At 40.9% G+C, this 16,290-nt stretch overlaps 3 protein-coding genes across 5 annotated transcripts in view; 2 read left to right on the plus strand and 1 right to left on the minus strand.

The window, feature by feature from the left end:
• Positions 1–309: 309 nt before the first annotated feature.
• On the plus strand, positions 310–3,557 carry LOC100181361 (acyl-coenzyme A oxidase 3, peroxisomal; the record flags this gene model as incomplete). The annotated part of the gene is given in 14 exon segments (XM_002123406.2): positions 310–383; positions 472–670; positions 724–828; positions 952–1,024; positions 1,094–1,191; positions 1,241–1,342; positions 1,396–1,580; positions 1,642–1,864; positions 1,916–2,131; positions 2,188–2,277; positions 2,581–2,641; positions 2,695–2,837; positions 2,894–3,079; positions 3,289–3,557. Coding segments are annotated over 14 exon segments (1,917 nt in total), but the record flags the coding sequence as incomplete, so codon positions are not given.
• A 5-nt stretch (positions 3,558–3,562) lies between these two features.
• Positions 3,563–9,109, minus strand: LOC100176697 (thrombospondin-type laminin G domain and EAR repeat-containing protein-like). 3 transcript variants are annotated; one of them, XM_002120225.5, is made up of 13 exons: positions 8,838–9,106; positions 7,232–7,482; positions 6,980–7,179; positions 5,894–5,978; positions 5,724–5,841; positions 5,527–5,664; positions 5,230–5,474; positions 4,993–5,179; positions 4,863–4,933; positions 4,657–4,815; positions 4,430–4,605; positions 4,141–4,239; positions 3,563–3,959 (listed from the first exon to the last, which is right to left on the minus strand). In XM_002120225.5, exons 1-13 carry the CDS (start codon positions 8,923–8,925, stop codon positions 3,803–3,805), a joined length of 1,974 nt encoding a protein of 657 aa, XP_002120261.3. In that variant the 5' UTR covers positions 8,926–9,106; the 3' UTR covers positions 3,563–3,802. The 3 variants fall into 3 exon arrangements, with proteins under 3 accessions (XP_002120261.3, XP_026695143.1, XP_026695144.1); XM_026839342.1 differs by lacking the exon at positions 4,657–4,815; XM_026839343.1 differs by lacking the exons at positions 4,141–4,239; positions 4,430–4,605 and having other exon boundaries at positions 4,697–4,815; positions 8,838–9,109.
• LOC100179017 (thrombospondin-type laminin G domain and EAR repeat-containing protein-like) overlaps positions 7,390–16,290 on the plus strand; it is a 10,321-nt gene continuing 1,420 nt past the window's right edge. The window contains exons 1-10 of the mRNA XM_002120151.4: positions 7,390–7,495; positions 12,360–12,446; positions 12,921–13,014; positions 13,063–13,213; positions 13,268–13,458; positions 14,707–14,882; positions 14,934–15,062; positions 15,121–15,365; positions 15,424–15,613; positions 15,678–15,904. Coding sequence (XP_002120187.2) covers positions 12,377–12,446; positions 12,921–13,014; positions 13,063–13,213; positions 13,268–13,458; positions 14,707–14,882; positions 14,934–15,062; positions 15,121–15,365; positions 15,424–15,613; positions 15,678–15,904 — 1,473 coding nt within the window. The 5' untranslated portion in view covers positions 7,390–7,495; positions 12,360–12,376. The remainder of the gene's footprint in view (positions 7,496–12,359; positions 12,447–12,920; positions 13,015–13,062; positions 13,214–13,267; positions 13,459–14,706; positions 14,883–14,933; positions 15,063–15,120; positions 15,366–15,423; positions 15,614–15,677; positions 15,905–16,290) is intronic.

Raw genomic sequence — 16,290 nt, forward strand, 5'->3', positions numbered from 1 at the left:
CAAGCTATACCGTCGTATAACGTATGTAATATACCACTATTGTGACGTAACGGACCGCGATTGTGANTAATAAATCGTTACCTTACGCAAATCAGACGAATTACGGTGACACAGCATGTTTTTGCGCATTTTTAAAGTTAATTTTCGACACGAACGCCCGACTTTTTTGAAAAAAAAATTAGACAGCAGGTATCGGTGAGGGCTATAGAACATTTTGAAACCAAAATTTCAGGTGGCCACCAGCTAAAGGATTACCCGGTTGGGATGTCATAAACAAAACTGTCCAAAAAGTTAATTAATTTTTGTTAGATTTCACGAAATGTTTCGACAAACCAAAAACTTTTCCAAAACCTTGACAACACGATGTCACCGGAACAATTGAGGTTTGTGATGTCATAATGATGATTGTTGATGGTTACCTAGGTAACGAGGATGTTAAAACAGGAAGTGATGTCATAATGTTCATTGTAGAAAGGAGTGGTCATGCACGAATGATCGTAGTTTGACCTTTGACCCCAGCAAGATGACAAAGCTATTAGACCACGATAATCATGAAATGAGGAAAAAGTTTCGTGAGTTCATGAGTGACCCGGTAATGACCCCTAGATACGACATTCCTTTGGCCGAGGAACGAGAGGTCGCGCTTCAACGCTTACAGAGGATTTGTGATGTAATAATATAAATTGTTAAATATAAATGTTTTATAAGATATTTATGTTGCAGGCAAAGTTTATCTCCGTTACCGACTTTTGGACGAACCCACTTCGAATATTTGCCGCTCACGAAATATCGGCGATCATCGACCCAGCGATGGCAACAAAGATGACGGTATTATGACATCATAGACGTTGGTTAACACTGTTTATGACATCATAGACGTTGGTTATCATTGTTTATGACATCATAGACATTGGTTATCATTGTTTATGACATCATAGATGTTGGTTTCAGGTTCAGTTTAACTTATTCGGGGGTTCTGTCGTCAAACTCGGAACTAAACGTCATCATGATCAATTAATTAAAGGTGATGAGATATTGAATATATGATATCTATGTTGAACAATGAACACAATATATGATATCTATGTTCCAGGCATTGACACTTTGGACGACGTCGGTTGTTTTGGTTTAACGGAGCTTGGGTACGGGAACAACGCTGTGGAGATGGAAACCACTGCTGTCTATGATAAGGTGGGGAATACCCTCATATAGGAATATTAAATAACAAAAATATTTCCAGGAAAGCAAAGAATTTATCATTAACACTCCAACGACGCTCGCTCAAAAATATTGGATCACCAACGGAGCCGTTCATGCGAAACATATCATCGTGTTCGCTCAGGTCTGACTGGTTTATATTATTTTTATGTTGTAGTTGCAAAACCTGTTGTTCAGCTTTTAATCGATGGAGACAACAAGGGAATCCATGGTATTTTGGTTCGTATCCGTGACGATAATATGCGAATCATGCCCCGAGTGAGGGTTGAGGACATGGGGCACAAGATGGGGCTAAACGGGGTCGATAACGCAAAGTTGTTCTTCGATAATGTGAGGGTGCCGAGGGAGAATTTGCTGAACAGGTGGGTGGGTGTGGCAGCGGGGCGGCTCCGAGCATGGTATATTTATATGATTTCTATCCAGGTACTCAGACGTTGCTGAAGACGGAAGTTTTACGTCGTCCATAGATGGTGGTAGAGATCGTTTTCTAACAGTTGCAGACCAATTGTTATCGGGTCGTATTTGCATTGCCTCTATGTCGATGGGAGCCGCTAAGGCGTGTCTCACCATCGCGTTACGATACGCTGCTACGAGGTTGACTGTTGGAAAGGGAGGAAGGTCGGATACATCTATACTCACTTACCAGGTATGACATCGTGTGGTGAATGTTTATATTTTAACGAGGTTTGTCCTTAAGCTACAACAGCGCGCGTTGCTCCCTCTACTGGCGAGAACATACGTGATGAACTTTGCGCTCGACTACGTTAAAGACATGTGGACGAAACAACAACTTAATAAAGGCGACTCTAAAGGTCACGCGGAGGTCGTCACCCTTTGTTGCGTCATTAAGGCCATTGTTGGTTGGCACGTCGGTGAGGTTGCCACGGTTGCTAGGGAACGATGTGGGGGGCAGGTGGGTTGATGATGTCACGTTTAATATGACATCACAAGTTTATTATGACATCACAGGGATACTTGAGTTGCAATAGGTTCGGTTCTTACATCGGTTCGTCGCACGCTTCAATGACCGCTGAAGGCGACAACTCTGTGCTTATGCAGGTGGGTGTGGCAGGGGGGTGTGGTGGGGGGTGTGGCAGGGGGGTGTGGTGGGTGGGTTTATTACCCTGTTGTTAGGTGTCTGTACAAACAAGCTGAGCAATAGTATATTGCATTCACCACATTAATCAATGAGGTTCCCTATGTTTGAAAAATATGAGTGTAACTGTATTTTAACAATGTCACCCCAGATTTTACCCTGCTGTTAGGTGTCTATACAAACAAGCAGAGCCAAAGTATATTGCATTCACCTCATTAGGTTCCCTATGTTTGACAACGTAACTTTAACTTAACCTCATGCAACAGAAAGTTGCGAAGGAACGACTCGCGAAATTCAAGCCAAGAATCCCCGAGAAAGTTGCTGAAGGTAAACATAAAAGTATAATATTAGTAATATACAATAGAAATAATATATGACAGATTTATCGAACGATGGATACTTACACCACCTACTGGACGCAAGGGACATGATAAGATTCTCGGAACTCGCTGTTAAGTTAATGTCGGCCGGAAAGAAGGGATTGTTTGAGACGTGGATGCTCAAGGAAAGTGATCTCGTTCAGGTGTGTGGGGGTTGGGGGTGTGTGGGGGTTGTTATTGATATTGTTCCTACGAACAGGGTGCAGCGTTCGCTTTCGGGGAACTCCTGGTTTCTGACCAATCGCAAGCCGTCCTTGAGTCATGTGACGATAGCTTGAAACCGATGATCCGTGAAATCCGACGACTTTATCTGCTCGACGCGGTTCAACGGGATCTGGGATGGTTCACCGCACACGAACTTATATCACCTCAAACCGCTAAACAGGTATGAGGTCTTTGATTGGCGGCGAACATGAGGTGTTTGATTGACGGGTTGGATTTGATTGATAGGTTGCGTTTGGTTGACGGGTTGCGTTTGGTTGAGGGGTTGCGTTTGGTTGAGGGGTTGCGTTTGGTTGAGGGGTTGCGTTTGGTTGACGGGTTGCGTTTGGTTGACGGGTTGCGTTTGGTTGACGGGTTGCGTTTGATTGACAGGTAAACGAGGCAGTAGCACAAAGTTGTCGTATGTTGGCTCCTCATTCGCTGGAACTTTGTGGTTCGTTCGAACTCACCGATGAAATGTTGTCGGCCCCGATCGCGTTGGATTGGGTGAAGTACAACGTTGGCGATAACAGGGGCGAAGTCGATCATTCATGATGATGTCATAATGTTAATTCTCAGTTTATGTTTTCTTTAATTGAAGTCTTTGTTTGTTATTGTGACATCACAATTGATATATGATGCAATAAATAAGAAACAAACAACTTCATTGTGATGTAACAGCTGAAAATATTTTTAATTCAACAAACAACGAAATACCTGAGCAACAAATGGTGAAACTTCATCGATCTGGGTTCGATAAAAATTTTGTTTTACAGTGTTTTGTAACAATGCTGATTATTGGGTATGCTGATAATTCATGCGGAACATGACATGGCAAGCAAAAGAATAAATAATTACGTCACGGTGACGTCATCACTCCGGACGGCTCCGTCCCGTGGTAAGTTGTTCAATAAGTTAACATCCGCATGATGGCGCTAGTCCTTGATATGACGTTTGCAGACACGAGGTAATATTCACCCCGACTGGTGCGGAAAGCTTCCCAATCTGCACATGGACCGATTGGAACGGTGTGAACGGGAACGAAGTGTTCCATACCTTGCCACCTAAAGTAAGACCGGGTAGTTGATGATTTTTATACAAAGTTTCAAAGTAAAAAACTAAACCGAACTAACAAATGGGTGGTGACGTCAGGTGAAACCAATACTGACGTAACCAGGACGTGTGAAATATTATTAGGTGCGTCATTGATCGTTACGTCATCACATATTAATGAAAGATTCTCACCGGTAGATGACGCTCTTATGGTTTCGGTGTTCGTCCGAAGCCGAGGCCGAAACGAGGAACGAATCCGAACCCACTTCGAACACTTCGATGTCACGGGCGCTGTTTGAAAGTAAAGCATTTTAATCCCAACCTATTTATATGGCATTTAATAGCCCTTGATGCATGTACATGACTATATGACCCCAAGTTACCCCGGGTATATGACCCCAACCCGCATACAAGGAACAACGCAGTTACCGTTGTCTTGTTTTCTTGGGCAAATTCTCGAACCTATAAAAACATACGTTACCCCTGGGTTGGAATTTCTTGGATTTTCACGAATTGATTTATTTCTTCTTGAAACTCGAAAATAAAGCTGTTTATGACGTAGGTGACCCGATCTGGACTGTTGTCGTAATAATTCGCTACAGCGATAAAGTGGCGACCGGATATGACGAAATATTCCCAATCAGTGGCACCAAAAGTCTGCGGATGGCGAATGATAAGATATTTGTTAATTAATGTTTAGGATCTTACCTCAATATATTGGAAAGGAACGAAGTTGGAATGTCGCCACCGGTAGATGACGCTATCGAGCTTCGTTTTGACGCCATTAAACGAATTCGCTACAGCGAGATAATGGTCGGCTCCGATTTGAAAATGTTCTACGTCATAAGCGCCGATTGTTTGGAGCGCCTACGTCACAATGGTAATTGATGATATTAGAACATTGTATTCTTTACCTGGTATTTAATAAACGCGCGATGATCTGGATTCCACATGTAAACCCAACTCGTCTCTTTCTGTCCATTGTCTGCCATTTATGACGTATCAATATATCGTATGACGTCATACATAGTTATAATACGTCACCTCCTGCGTAATTCGCCACCACGAGGTAAAATTTACCATCGACTTGAAAACTTTCCCAATTTCTTGCGGCGAAAGTTCGAATGAACTGATGCGGAACGAATCTTCGGCGTTTGTGGTTCCACCGGTAGATGGCGCTCACTGCTGTCGGGGAATTCCCAACCTCGTGGTTCGCTACAGCGAGGAATTGCTGGAAACAATCAATCACATTATGACGTCACAATAAGGTAACAAACCCACCTCGCTTTCGATTGTAAAGAATTCGAAGTGACGCGCTGTTTCAGTGGCGATATCTTGGTACGCCACAAACCGCTTGGTGTCGCTCTCCCACTTATAAATCGTCGACGCCATGTTCCGATCTCGTCCCTGATTGGCTGCAGCGAGAAACGTTCCCTCCCCTGCTACCTCAAAAACTTCGATGTCGAGCGTTTTACTTTTCGTTAACAATGACCCATGCTCAATGACGTAATCAAGCTTCGGCTGTGCTGTAACAATGATGGTTATGACGTGTTTATGTTAAGTATTATGACGTCATACTCGAAGCGATTGTCATCCATTTGTCTTCTTGACACATTGTGACGTCACCATCCTGCTTCCGGTACATTAATTGTCCTTTGTTATCCGATGTACACGTCATCGTGATGTCATCATCTACGACCACTTTCGTTGTTGCTTCTGACGTCATAATTATGATTAACGTAAAAATATTGTGACATAAAAAAGTGACGTCATACTTTTGCTCGTGTAAACTTGAACTCCGAACCAATCCGGATATGACGTGTGTGATGACGTAGGACAAAGATGGCGTGTAACGTCACTTCCCGCGATGAACTTCAATTGTCGAAGCACTCCCTTTTATGACGTCACATTATAATTTACCTTACCATGACGTCATAATACTTACTGTAAATCTCCCGCGTTTTTTTCTTCGACTCGCGATGTGAAGTCTAGCGCCTCTGGTGGACATTCTTTGCGGAAAAATTAATCCGCTGTAACGAAACACTCGTTAGGTGGCGGTAGTGACTATGAGGTTGTTTGTGTCGTAACAATCGGCAGGAAACTCTATTGTGACATCACAACATGAGGGATGAACTGTGACGTCACAGACAACTTAAGTTTGATCGACAGCCTACGACCATTGTTACGCAACAGTTAAACCGGAAACGCGATAATTTCCTAACCGGAAGTGAGGTACACGCCACATGAGTCAATGAAGCGTCACGTGGTCCAATAATGGCTGACGTCACTATCATTGTGACATGGGTGGTCGCGATAAAACGCGGCATCAAATTTATCGATTGTGACGTTTACTGGAATGCGATACTGGTTTGTGACGTAACCAAGTGAGGGCCGCTTTTATTTCGTCATAATGTAAAAAATCGCTGCGGTAATAATGGATGTGATTGTGACGTAATAATGGATGTGATTGTGACGTTTTCGATTTCAAGGGTTTCATGTTCGCTACAATTACCCAGTGTTGCCAAACTTGTTTTCGGTCAACATTGAAACCCCAGGTCGGCGCCGATTATTCAGGCGGGGTCAAAGATTAAGGGTTGTTTGTGACGTAACAATGCGGAACAATGAACCCACTAGACCGTAGCAACACTGTTACTTTCCACCTGGCAACACTGTTACTTTCCACCTGGCAACACTGTTACTTTCCATCGCCTCCCGTGATAAAGATGTCGCGTCTGGGAGTCAAACGTCATAAACAAGAAACAATGGAAAACAATGTTTGATTGTTTCAATTGTTGTGACGTCACAATACGAATATTCACGAAAGATTTTTAAGTTGTTTTGTGACGTCATGAGATTAAGTTTAATATAACGTAAGAAAGAAGAACAAACGAGCATTATCTACGTCATAGCTAAAGTTTTTCGATTGTTTTGTCATAAACACGTGTTCGTGGCCAGTGAAGCGTGACCAGCGTTTGTGACGAAACAAACGACATCTGCACAGGATATTTGACGTCATAATACTTATTTTTACCTTGTAGATGACGTCATACAGTCTATTGTGAACTTGACTTTTGACCCCGCTACTGCCATCACCACTGTGTGCCACTCCCCGTCGTTGAACCTCGCATCTTCGTATCTAACATTACGACGTTCACCCAAACTTCGACCAACTAACTCAAAGTTTAACGAATTTCTTTGCAATCTTAATCCAACCAACACCGTGTGCCGGTCCTGCGTCATACGTTAGTTGCGTCATGCGCGTCACGTCATATGCGTCACCCACCTGCCCCACCAACGTCATCAAGTATTCATTCTCGCTCCTGGGAATTTCCCGACGGAACGTCACGACCAATGAAAATTCGCGCGGGAAGAAATTGCATGACGTCATGATGACGTCGGCGTTGACCCCGAGTAACCTTGCTTCGGGGTCAAACCTGTACCCTGTGACTCCTCCCTCCTTAAATATCTCCACACCGGTTGGGAGGTCAGGATGTTCACTTAAAGATAAAGCCAATATATCCACAACATCAGTACCTGTGAATATAAGGTAAGGTTAATTATGACGTTTTCGGGAGGATTGTTATACCTTTACGACGTAACAAACCCCCCTTCCTGTTCGATTGTTAAAATCGCGACTTCCCGTTCTAAAATAACCAACCTGTATTATGACGTTGCAAGGTAGACAATGGGGTTTGTTTTAAGTTTATGACGTAACAATAGTTGTGACGTCGAACATTTGTTTTGAATTTAGGTGTTTGTTACGTCACAATCCCGTCTCAATTTTCAAAACAAAGTATGTTTGATGACGTCACGGGTTATGACCCCTACATGGAGGGCAACGACCCGAAGTAACCTCGAAACATTTTTAGTGTTTGGTTATTTCGTAGTTATGACGTTAAATTTATTTATGACGTATAAATTCCTGGCACGCGGTACGTAACAATAGCTTCCATAGTGACGTATAAATCTATTTTTCTTCAGTAAGACACGTGACGGGATTTTATCATAACGACGTCATATTACACTTGATTGTCGGTTTTTACACCATTGTGACATCACATCGATAGCATTGTGACGTAACATTACGGATGTTTATTGTGACGTCGTTGGTCAAGTTTTGTGACGTCACAAACACGATTGTTAAATAAAACTTTACCGTAAACAAAGCGTTATTGTGACGTAAACAATACTTGTTTATTTCAGAGGCTTATCCACGATTTGGGTGGGACCAATATGACGTAATAGACACTTTGTGACGTGGTAAAAATAATTAATTGATTATGACGTCACAATTAATAGAACCTGATATTGGTTGTGAGGTAATAATAGTGGATTGTTAGTTTTGGCGGAATCCTCTTGGAGTGGAATCGCAAACATCGCGCGACGTTAAAAGGGTGTGTGACGTCACAGATAACTTCTTAGATTCGCGAATTAAAACTTAAAATATGATGTGTGACGTAACAAAGAATCGAAAGTGAAACAATTGTGACGTCATAATGATCATTGGCGCCAGCGTAAGTAGATTCCTCTGCAAGTTCAACAATCGCCACTTATGTTGAAACAATGTTTATTAGGCTTAATGGGCATTGTGACGTCACATTTATCATTTAGTGACGTTTCCGGTGCATTGTTGCTTAGCAACCGAGGAAACCTAAGATAGATGATTCATTGTTTCATCATAGACGACCATTGTCACTAAGTTTAACGAATAATGGGATATTATGACGTGGTCACCCAAATCGCGGAATCGCGTTTGACAAGCAGATTAACAATGGGAGTCGATCCGACAACTTTGATTATTAAAATCCTTCCCAACAACTCGCTATTATTACGTCACAAATACTATTCAAGTAACAATGCAGATCATTATTATTACGTCATAATCCAACCTGTGCAGAGCCTTTGTAAAGGTTTCGGTGACGTCATCGGTGCTATGGTAATCCACGTCACAATCCATATCAGTGACGTCACAATCATTATTTACCGAGAGAATTGTTAAGCATTTGTGACGTCAGATGACGATGCAATTCTAACCTTACTCAGCAAACCCTACTATGACATCACATTCTGCATTGTGACGTCACAAATCACTTGTCAGCAGCGGAAACGAATTATCTTCTCGAATTACTTCGATTGTGACGTTAGTTATACTGTTTGTTACCACGCTTTCAAGAAAACGTAAAAACTGACGCCACAATCACCTTTCTTCAATATTCCCTATTGTTACGTCACAATATACGGAAAAACGTTAATGTGACATTATAATTAGCCCAATCCCAACAACCCAAACATCGCGTCAATCGCGCACCTCGCTGTTCTCACTGAATCGAAACTTTTTGGTGAAAACTTAAAAAGAAAACGAGAGAGGCAGTAAACGAGAGAACGCGAGAAGAAGGGGCTATGTGTTTGTTCCTTATCTATGGTCATTGTTACGTAGATACATATCAATATTGTCACGTGATTGTAACATTGTGATGGCATATTGCGGCAATTTTTTTTATTTCTAAAATATTGCATTGTTACGTCATAGAGATACATTATGACGCGACAGCCTATAATTTAAACTGAAGCAACAATCGTCGCGTTATCGCGTTGATCTAAAGTGGCCGGAGCTTTTAACATATTCATCCGCGTGGTCATTTTAACAAAATTTAGATCAAAAAAATAGATCCCACCTGCTGCGGTTGAATATTTACTTAGCGAGGTTGAACAGCTGTTGCATTGTGACGTCACTGCAGCTATCGTTCAAGAATTTATAATTCTCTTCAAAGAATTTCAAACAATAATTGTTTGTTTTGTCTATTATGACGTCATATAAGTCAAGAGTTTATTAGAATTTTCGTGTTCGTTTATGACGTATGAAAGGATAATCTTTAAATCAACAAAATATATCAAAGCGATGTTGTATTATGACGTCATTAAAGGACGGTTTATGATGTCACGACATTTTGTAAAAATCCCCATTGTGACGTCACATACGAACTAAATCTCGATGATCACGTGATGTTTGCGAAGCTGTCACTTCGCGGCGCCATCGCTACTTCCGGTATTAAAACATTATTATGACGTATACATCGTGTTTTTCATTGTGATGTCACAAATGCAGGGGTATATGACGTCATGTATCGCACGATTGTTTTAAATTAATGAAACAATTATAGTTACGTCTCATCGCACCTGTTCAAACGACAATCCCTTTGGTTACGTCATAATAAAAATCACCAAAAATAAACATTCCATTATGACGTAACAAACGTCGACAATTATTTTTGTTGACGAAACAATGGATTCGCCAAATATGGAATTCTCAAAAATATTTGTTTCGTGGTTTCTCGATGAAGAATTTTGTATTGTTACGTCATATTATCACCCCGAATGGTTCGTTTAAATTTTTGGCGAGAAATTCTTTGCAACTTATGCGTCATAATGCCACTTCACTATATTGATACGTCATAAACGATATTAAATGAACCGATAATTAAAATCTTTAATTGGAATCGCGCCAAAGATGTCGGCTGATCCTAATTGATGACCTCTGTGACGTAATCTGTTTAACAATCGGCCTTTGTTGTCTTTCTGTTACGTCACAATTTAATTTTTTATCAATTTTAATTCAAGTTAATTGCGAGCGCCACCGTGCGGGCGAATTTGTGATTAATAAATACGCATGGTGGCGGTGTTAAGTTATTACGCTTGTGAGCTGTATTGTGACGTAACTATAAAAACAACGGCCTCTAATGGTGTCATGGAATTTCATACGTTACCACTGTGTGGCAGCAGAGTGGTAGTTTGTATTGTGACGTCACAGATTAACATCAAAGCGCAACTATCGACTGATTATGACGTGATAATTGCAGAGATACAAGCAAGGTATCATGTAAGGTTAATCCCCTAATCCGTCATTCTCATGTTACGTCATAATCAAAAACGCTGGAAGGAACATTCATGACGTCATATTTAATCCCCACACGCTATTGTTTGATCATAATCGCCAAGTGTTTTAATCCGATTTAATTCGAAACAAAGTTATCGCGATTTTGGCGCAAAAATACCGGAAGTGGATCACTTGTGACGTCACAAGCAAACAATATTATTCCAAAATTCAATTGTTTTTTGATCACGCGTTTATATGGTTTGTGACGCAGTATTTATTATGAGATAATCCATCGTATGTGACGTCACAGTCCTCATTGATGCTAAAAATGATTTTGATAAATTTTGTTTCGCGGGAGTCGCGGTGAGCGGCGTCGATGAAAAAGTTTGTGAGATGAAACGAGTGCTTGTTGGTTTTTATTTCAAGCAAGCGTGAAGCTGTGGAAGATGGTGTTGGGTTGTTGGGTTGTGGGGTTGTGGGGTTGTGGGGTTGTGGGGTTGTGGGGCTGCATCGCTACTGGCAGCTCTCCAACCCGAAGAGAGAAAAGTGAAAAAGTCAAGTTGTCATGGTTACGCGCTAGTAGAAAGTTTTATTTCATCGAGTTTTGTTTTACTGAAGGCTGTTTTAGAATCAGAGAGAATATTTTTAGATTGTTTATTATGAGAAGACTGTTGTTTAAAATATTACAGTTGTAACAGAATCAGTGAAGTGTGACGTCATGAACTTCGTTATTTCGCGTGTAAACGTGTATCGTGACAATGTCGATTATTGGTTTCCTGATTCTCGGCAACTTATAATTTATTCTTGAATCGATAATTAAACATCAGGTTTATACTGACGTCATAGTGTCGATTCTCACCGAATAATTACTGCAGTGTTGCCGAGTTTAAATTCACCCAGATTCTTTGTTGTTATAACGTAACAATGTTAATTGGGATGTTGATTGTCTTTAATATTATCGATAGCTTACGTCACAATGCAAAAATATTTAACAACGGTTGTGTAGGATACGTCACAAACGACTCTCTGTGACGTGTCATACACGTGACGTGACCCGCATCACAACAAACATGAAAATATTCGGCAACACTAAGCAGTGCTTCCAGTTGTTTTTATCACAAACCTCAAATCGCGACTATCGCTTCGAATTCTTAATTTATTCAAAAATTCATCTGTGACGTCAAAATTACTTTCTTACGATGATTTCGAATTAACAAAGGCCTCTTGTTACGTCATAATGCCACACACGATGCATCGCCACGCAATATACATGCATTATGACGTATAAATCGTCTCATTACGTCACATTCTGTTAAATTTGTTTCTCACTTGTTACGTCATAATCAATCTAAATCTCTTGACAATTGTTAATCGATTTTGACGTAATAATGTAAGTTGTCCCAATAGAATATACACCGGAAGTTGACAATTCCGCGACAAAATCGCGATTTATAAATAGAGCGTAGTGTGCTGTGTGACGTCACATGCAACCATTGTTAGGTCTTTATTATATTTGCAACGTCATAATGTGTTTCAGCGACCGCTATGTGAGTTATGGTAGGGCAATTGTTGATTGTGACGTTGATGATCCTTCGATGCTACGCGATTCCACAATTATGTACAGGTAATTATAACGTAATAATATTAAGTATTGTTGTCTTATTGTTACTCAAAGATGTTTTTTGAAACATCGCGTTTCAGTGTTTCTGCATAAAATCAAAATAAAATTAAATAATTTTCTCCAATTATGACGTAACAACGATCAGTGTTACCGAATATATTTCGATGTTTCGTGATACATTTTGTAGCGTGACAATTGATCAATTACGTCATAGTTAATTTGCAAAACGATGCAATTGTTTTCGATTGTTACGTCATAAAGTGTTCTTAACGTTTAACCCATTATGACGTCACAATGAGCAAAGAATCGAAATTGTTTGAAATCGATTCCAATTGGTCGATTGTAAAAACAAACAGCCTTCAATTACCGCAGTGTTGCCTACGATATATTTACCCGGCAACACTGCCAACTTGTTTGATCTACCGCGGCAAACGCGATTCGACGATTGAGTAAAAACATCGAAATATTTTTGTAAAGATTCGACCGCGATTGATCTTCTTGGTCTCGCATTGGGGGAATCCCCGGATCGTCCAGGCATCGAGGTCGTTGATGACGTCATAAAGGGATACAGGTAGAACAATCCACATGATTATGACGTCATGTAACCCCATTGTTTCAGGTTCGACGAAAGCGCGCGGTTGCTCGGTGTTGATAGTGACGTCATATTCACCCATTGTAACAAATTTCCCGCCGAATTTTCGTTCATTGTGACGTATAAACAGCACGTGGAACCGAAACAAAGCGAGTTTGTGATGTCACTATTAGCTCAGGTTGGTTGTGACGTCATAATACCCTAATTGTATACGTAACAATGTGTTTGTTAGAATCGTCGAAATCTGCTTGTTGCGATTCGTATTCACCGCGATCGATTGTTCTTCGATTATGCTGGTAGTGATGTCATAAAGAGATCTGTGAGTTGCCGAATCCCAACTTCCGGTTCGTGGAAGACGATGATTGTGACGTTGGCTGACGGCATTGTTAAGTTCACGCTCGACTGCGGACAACCAACAGTAGTGTGAGTTCATTCATGATGTCATAATTCATTTTGTGATGTCATAATTCGTCGGGGATCTCCCCCTTGTTGTCACGTGTTTGTCACGCTTGAGCGACCTCGTGCGGCGAAAGCGGAAGTTATTGTTTAAATGGCGTTCGTAAGTGTGACGTAACAATGGGATCCCACACCAACTTTGATCGAAACCGAATCCGCGATTCCGCGATTTTATGCGAAACAACCCTCCGTGACGTAACAATCGCTTAAACCGGAAATTAAATTTTTATTTTTGAACATCTGTTCAACATTGATGGGATATAAACGAGAGAATGTAAGAAAAAGGCACCCGCTATGTTAACTACGTCATAATGCTTGTTTGTTTCCATTGTTACGTAAACAAAGAACAATTACAATTCTCAAATAAGGGTAATAGCCCTGTGTGTTACGTCACAAAGCAATATTCTAAATTATGACGTATAACGGCTTCAAATGCAACGCGGTAGAGATGAAAGAAAGATTTGTCTTTATTCCCAGCAACGGTTAAAGCATTGTTACGTCGGCTTCCATTATTCCATAATAGAGTCATTATATCGCGAACATTAAATATTTGCGGCGGGTTATACACTCGTCGTAAACCACGGCGGCGAATCGCTTTGAAATTATTCCTCGTAAATTTCATCGACGCGACTGTTTTCAATCGCTACTGTTACGTCATAGACGTAATTATGTTGCATTCCTCACGTGGTACAAAAGTGTTGCCGAGTAAGTAATTTCAAATATCTTTAAGTTTTTATATGGTAACACTGCTTGTGTGTTTGCAGCTCTAATCGTCTATGACGTCACAAATGGCGTGACAGTGTTGCCCACAAACAATCATGGAAACACTGGTAAAACATCAAGGAGATAATGTGTCACGTGATTATCTTGGCTCATTCAAGGGGGATTCCCACCATCGAGAACTTACAATAAATAATATTTCATTTTTTCAAGAAAATTTTACTTTGGGCATAAAGTCAAAAAATTCGCGGAATTCGGCGACGCTATTGATGTGTTGAGAGGTCTATGTGACGTCACAGTACACGCGGCTTCTCTTATTACGCAACAATGCACTTTCTGCAAACGATCGTTAAATGCGCGAATTCATGTTGCTGCAAACGCCATGATTGATCACTGTGACGTCACAATGAGCTTTATTTGTAAACAAACATGACGTCACAGTGTGTGATTGTTTGCGAATAAGTGTGTTTACTTTTCCCGCGATTTTTTTTTCAGAAAATTGAAGGAAGATTTCCCGAGTAAATTAAACTTGCGAAACACGAGGTTCTATATCGCCAGCAAGCGGTCAAAGATGAAAAGGTTCACTGGATTATTAAGAGAAGTGCGGTTGCTGCCGGGCGCGGATGCAGCGAATCGCGTCTGTCAATCAAATCCTGTCCAACCAATAAGAGGTAACAACGACTCGGTTCATTGAACGTTGTATGACGTCATATTACTCGCAGCACACGTCACAATTGAAGGGGAATCCCCGATAGATGAATGTACATCACAAAGAAAAGGCATTATGACGTATAAGCAGGATATGACGTTGGAAGTTTGTACAGGAACCAAATATCGAAAAGTTCGCGCGGGTAACAATCAACTATTATGGCGTCATACATCTTAATTACTTCAAATGACGTCACACAGGATTGGATCGCATGGATTACGTCATCGACTACGCCGACATTGACGCAAGAAGTAATTCAACTTCCATAGAAATCTTTAATATTTGGGGCGTCGGAACTTTCCTCGCTACAGCTAATAAAGATCATGGCGCGCAAAATTATTCTGAAATATTTCTCTGGGATCCGATTGGTCGAAAGTTTGACATTCACCAAACATTGAGGACGCAATCGGCCACTAGGTGGAAATATTTCGACATCGGGCACGAGGTGGGGTGGTATACTATTTCTATTGTCATCAATATGTTTATATTGTTTCTATTTCCAGAATTTCTTAGTGGTCGCCAATTATGGGGGTTTGGGGGTTCCCCTAGTCTCCAGCGTCATCTACCGGTGGTCACGACGGCGGGGGTTGTTCATGCGCCACCAGGTGTTGGCATCATCACGTGCTCGTGACGTGGATGCGTTCGACCATGACGGGGAAACTTTCCTTGTTCTTGTCAATCATAATACTGGAGGTTGTGATGTCATAATTGATTATAACACGTCATAATGTTGTAATGTCATAATGTTGTTACGCAGGTATGTGGAATGTGACGTCGATAGTTTACAAATGGAACCCGACGGGTCGATGGTTCGAACCCCATCAAAGTATATTAACATACGGAGCATTGGGGGTTACCCACTTTCAAGTTCTTTCATATTCGTGCATTGCGATCGCCAACGCTTTCGATGGAACAACCAGTGTGTTGGAGTCCGTCATATATTGCATGGCCGGCCAGCATTTTATACCCGTTCAGTACATTGAGGTGAATGTGTGTATTGGGGTGAATGTGTGTAATATATTGGGGTGAATGTGTGTAATATATTGGGGTGAATGTGTGTAATATATTGGGATGAATGTGTGTATTATATTGGGATGAATGTGTATCCATATCTTTGGATGAATGTGTGTCATATCTTGTGATGCATGTGTGTAATATCTTGGGGTGAATGTGTGTCATATCTTGAGATGCATGCGTGTCATATCTTGTATTGTGTATTATATTGGGATGAATGTGTGTAATATATTGGGGTGAATGTGTGTAATATATTGAGGTGAATGTGTGTAATATATTGGGATGAATGTGTGTAATATATTGGGGTGAATGTGTGTATTATATTGTATTGTGTATTATATTGGGATGAATGTGTG

Source organism: Ciona intestinalis, unplaced genomic scaffold, assembly GCF_000224145.3.
Source record: "Ciona intestinalis unplaced genomic scaffold, KH HT000187.2, whole genome shotgun sequence".
Lineage (NCBI taxonomy): Eukaryota > Metazoa > Chordata > Ascidiacea > Phlebobranchia > Cionidae > Ciona > Ciona intestinalis.

Bases quoted from the DNA above. Each gene is read 5' to 3' on its own strand.
- LOC100176697 (XM_002120225.5), bottom strand. From the start codon at position 8,925: ATGATTGTGACGTCACTGATATGGATTGTGACGTGGATTACCATAGCA. The intron at 5,475-5,526 runs GTATGACGTCAT...TCATTGTTACAG, and splicing joins ATGGATGACAATCGCTTCGA to CACAGCCGAAGCTTGATTAC. The intron at 4,240-4,429 runs GTAACGTATGTT...ACTTTCAAACAG, and splicing joins CAAGAAATTCCAACCCAGGG to CGCCCGTGACATCGAAGTGT.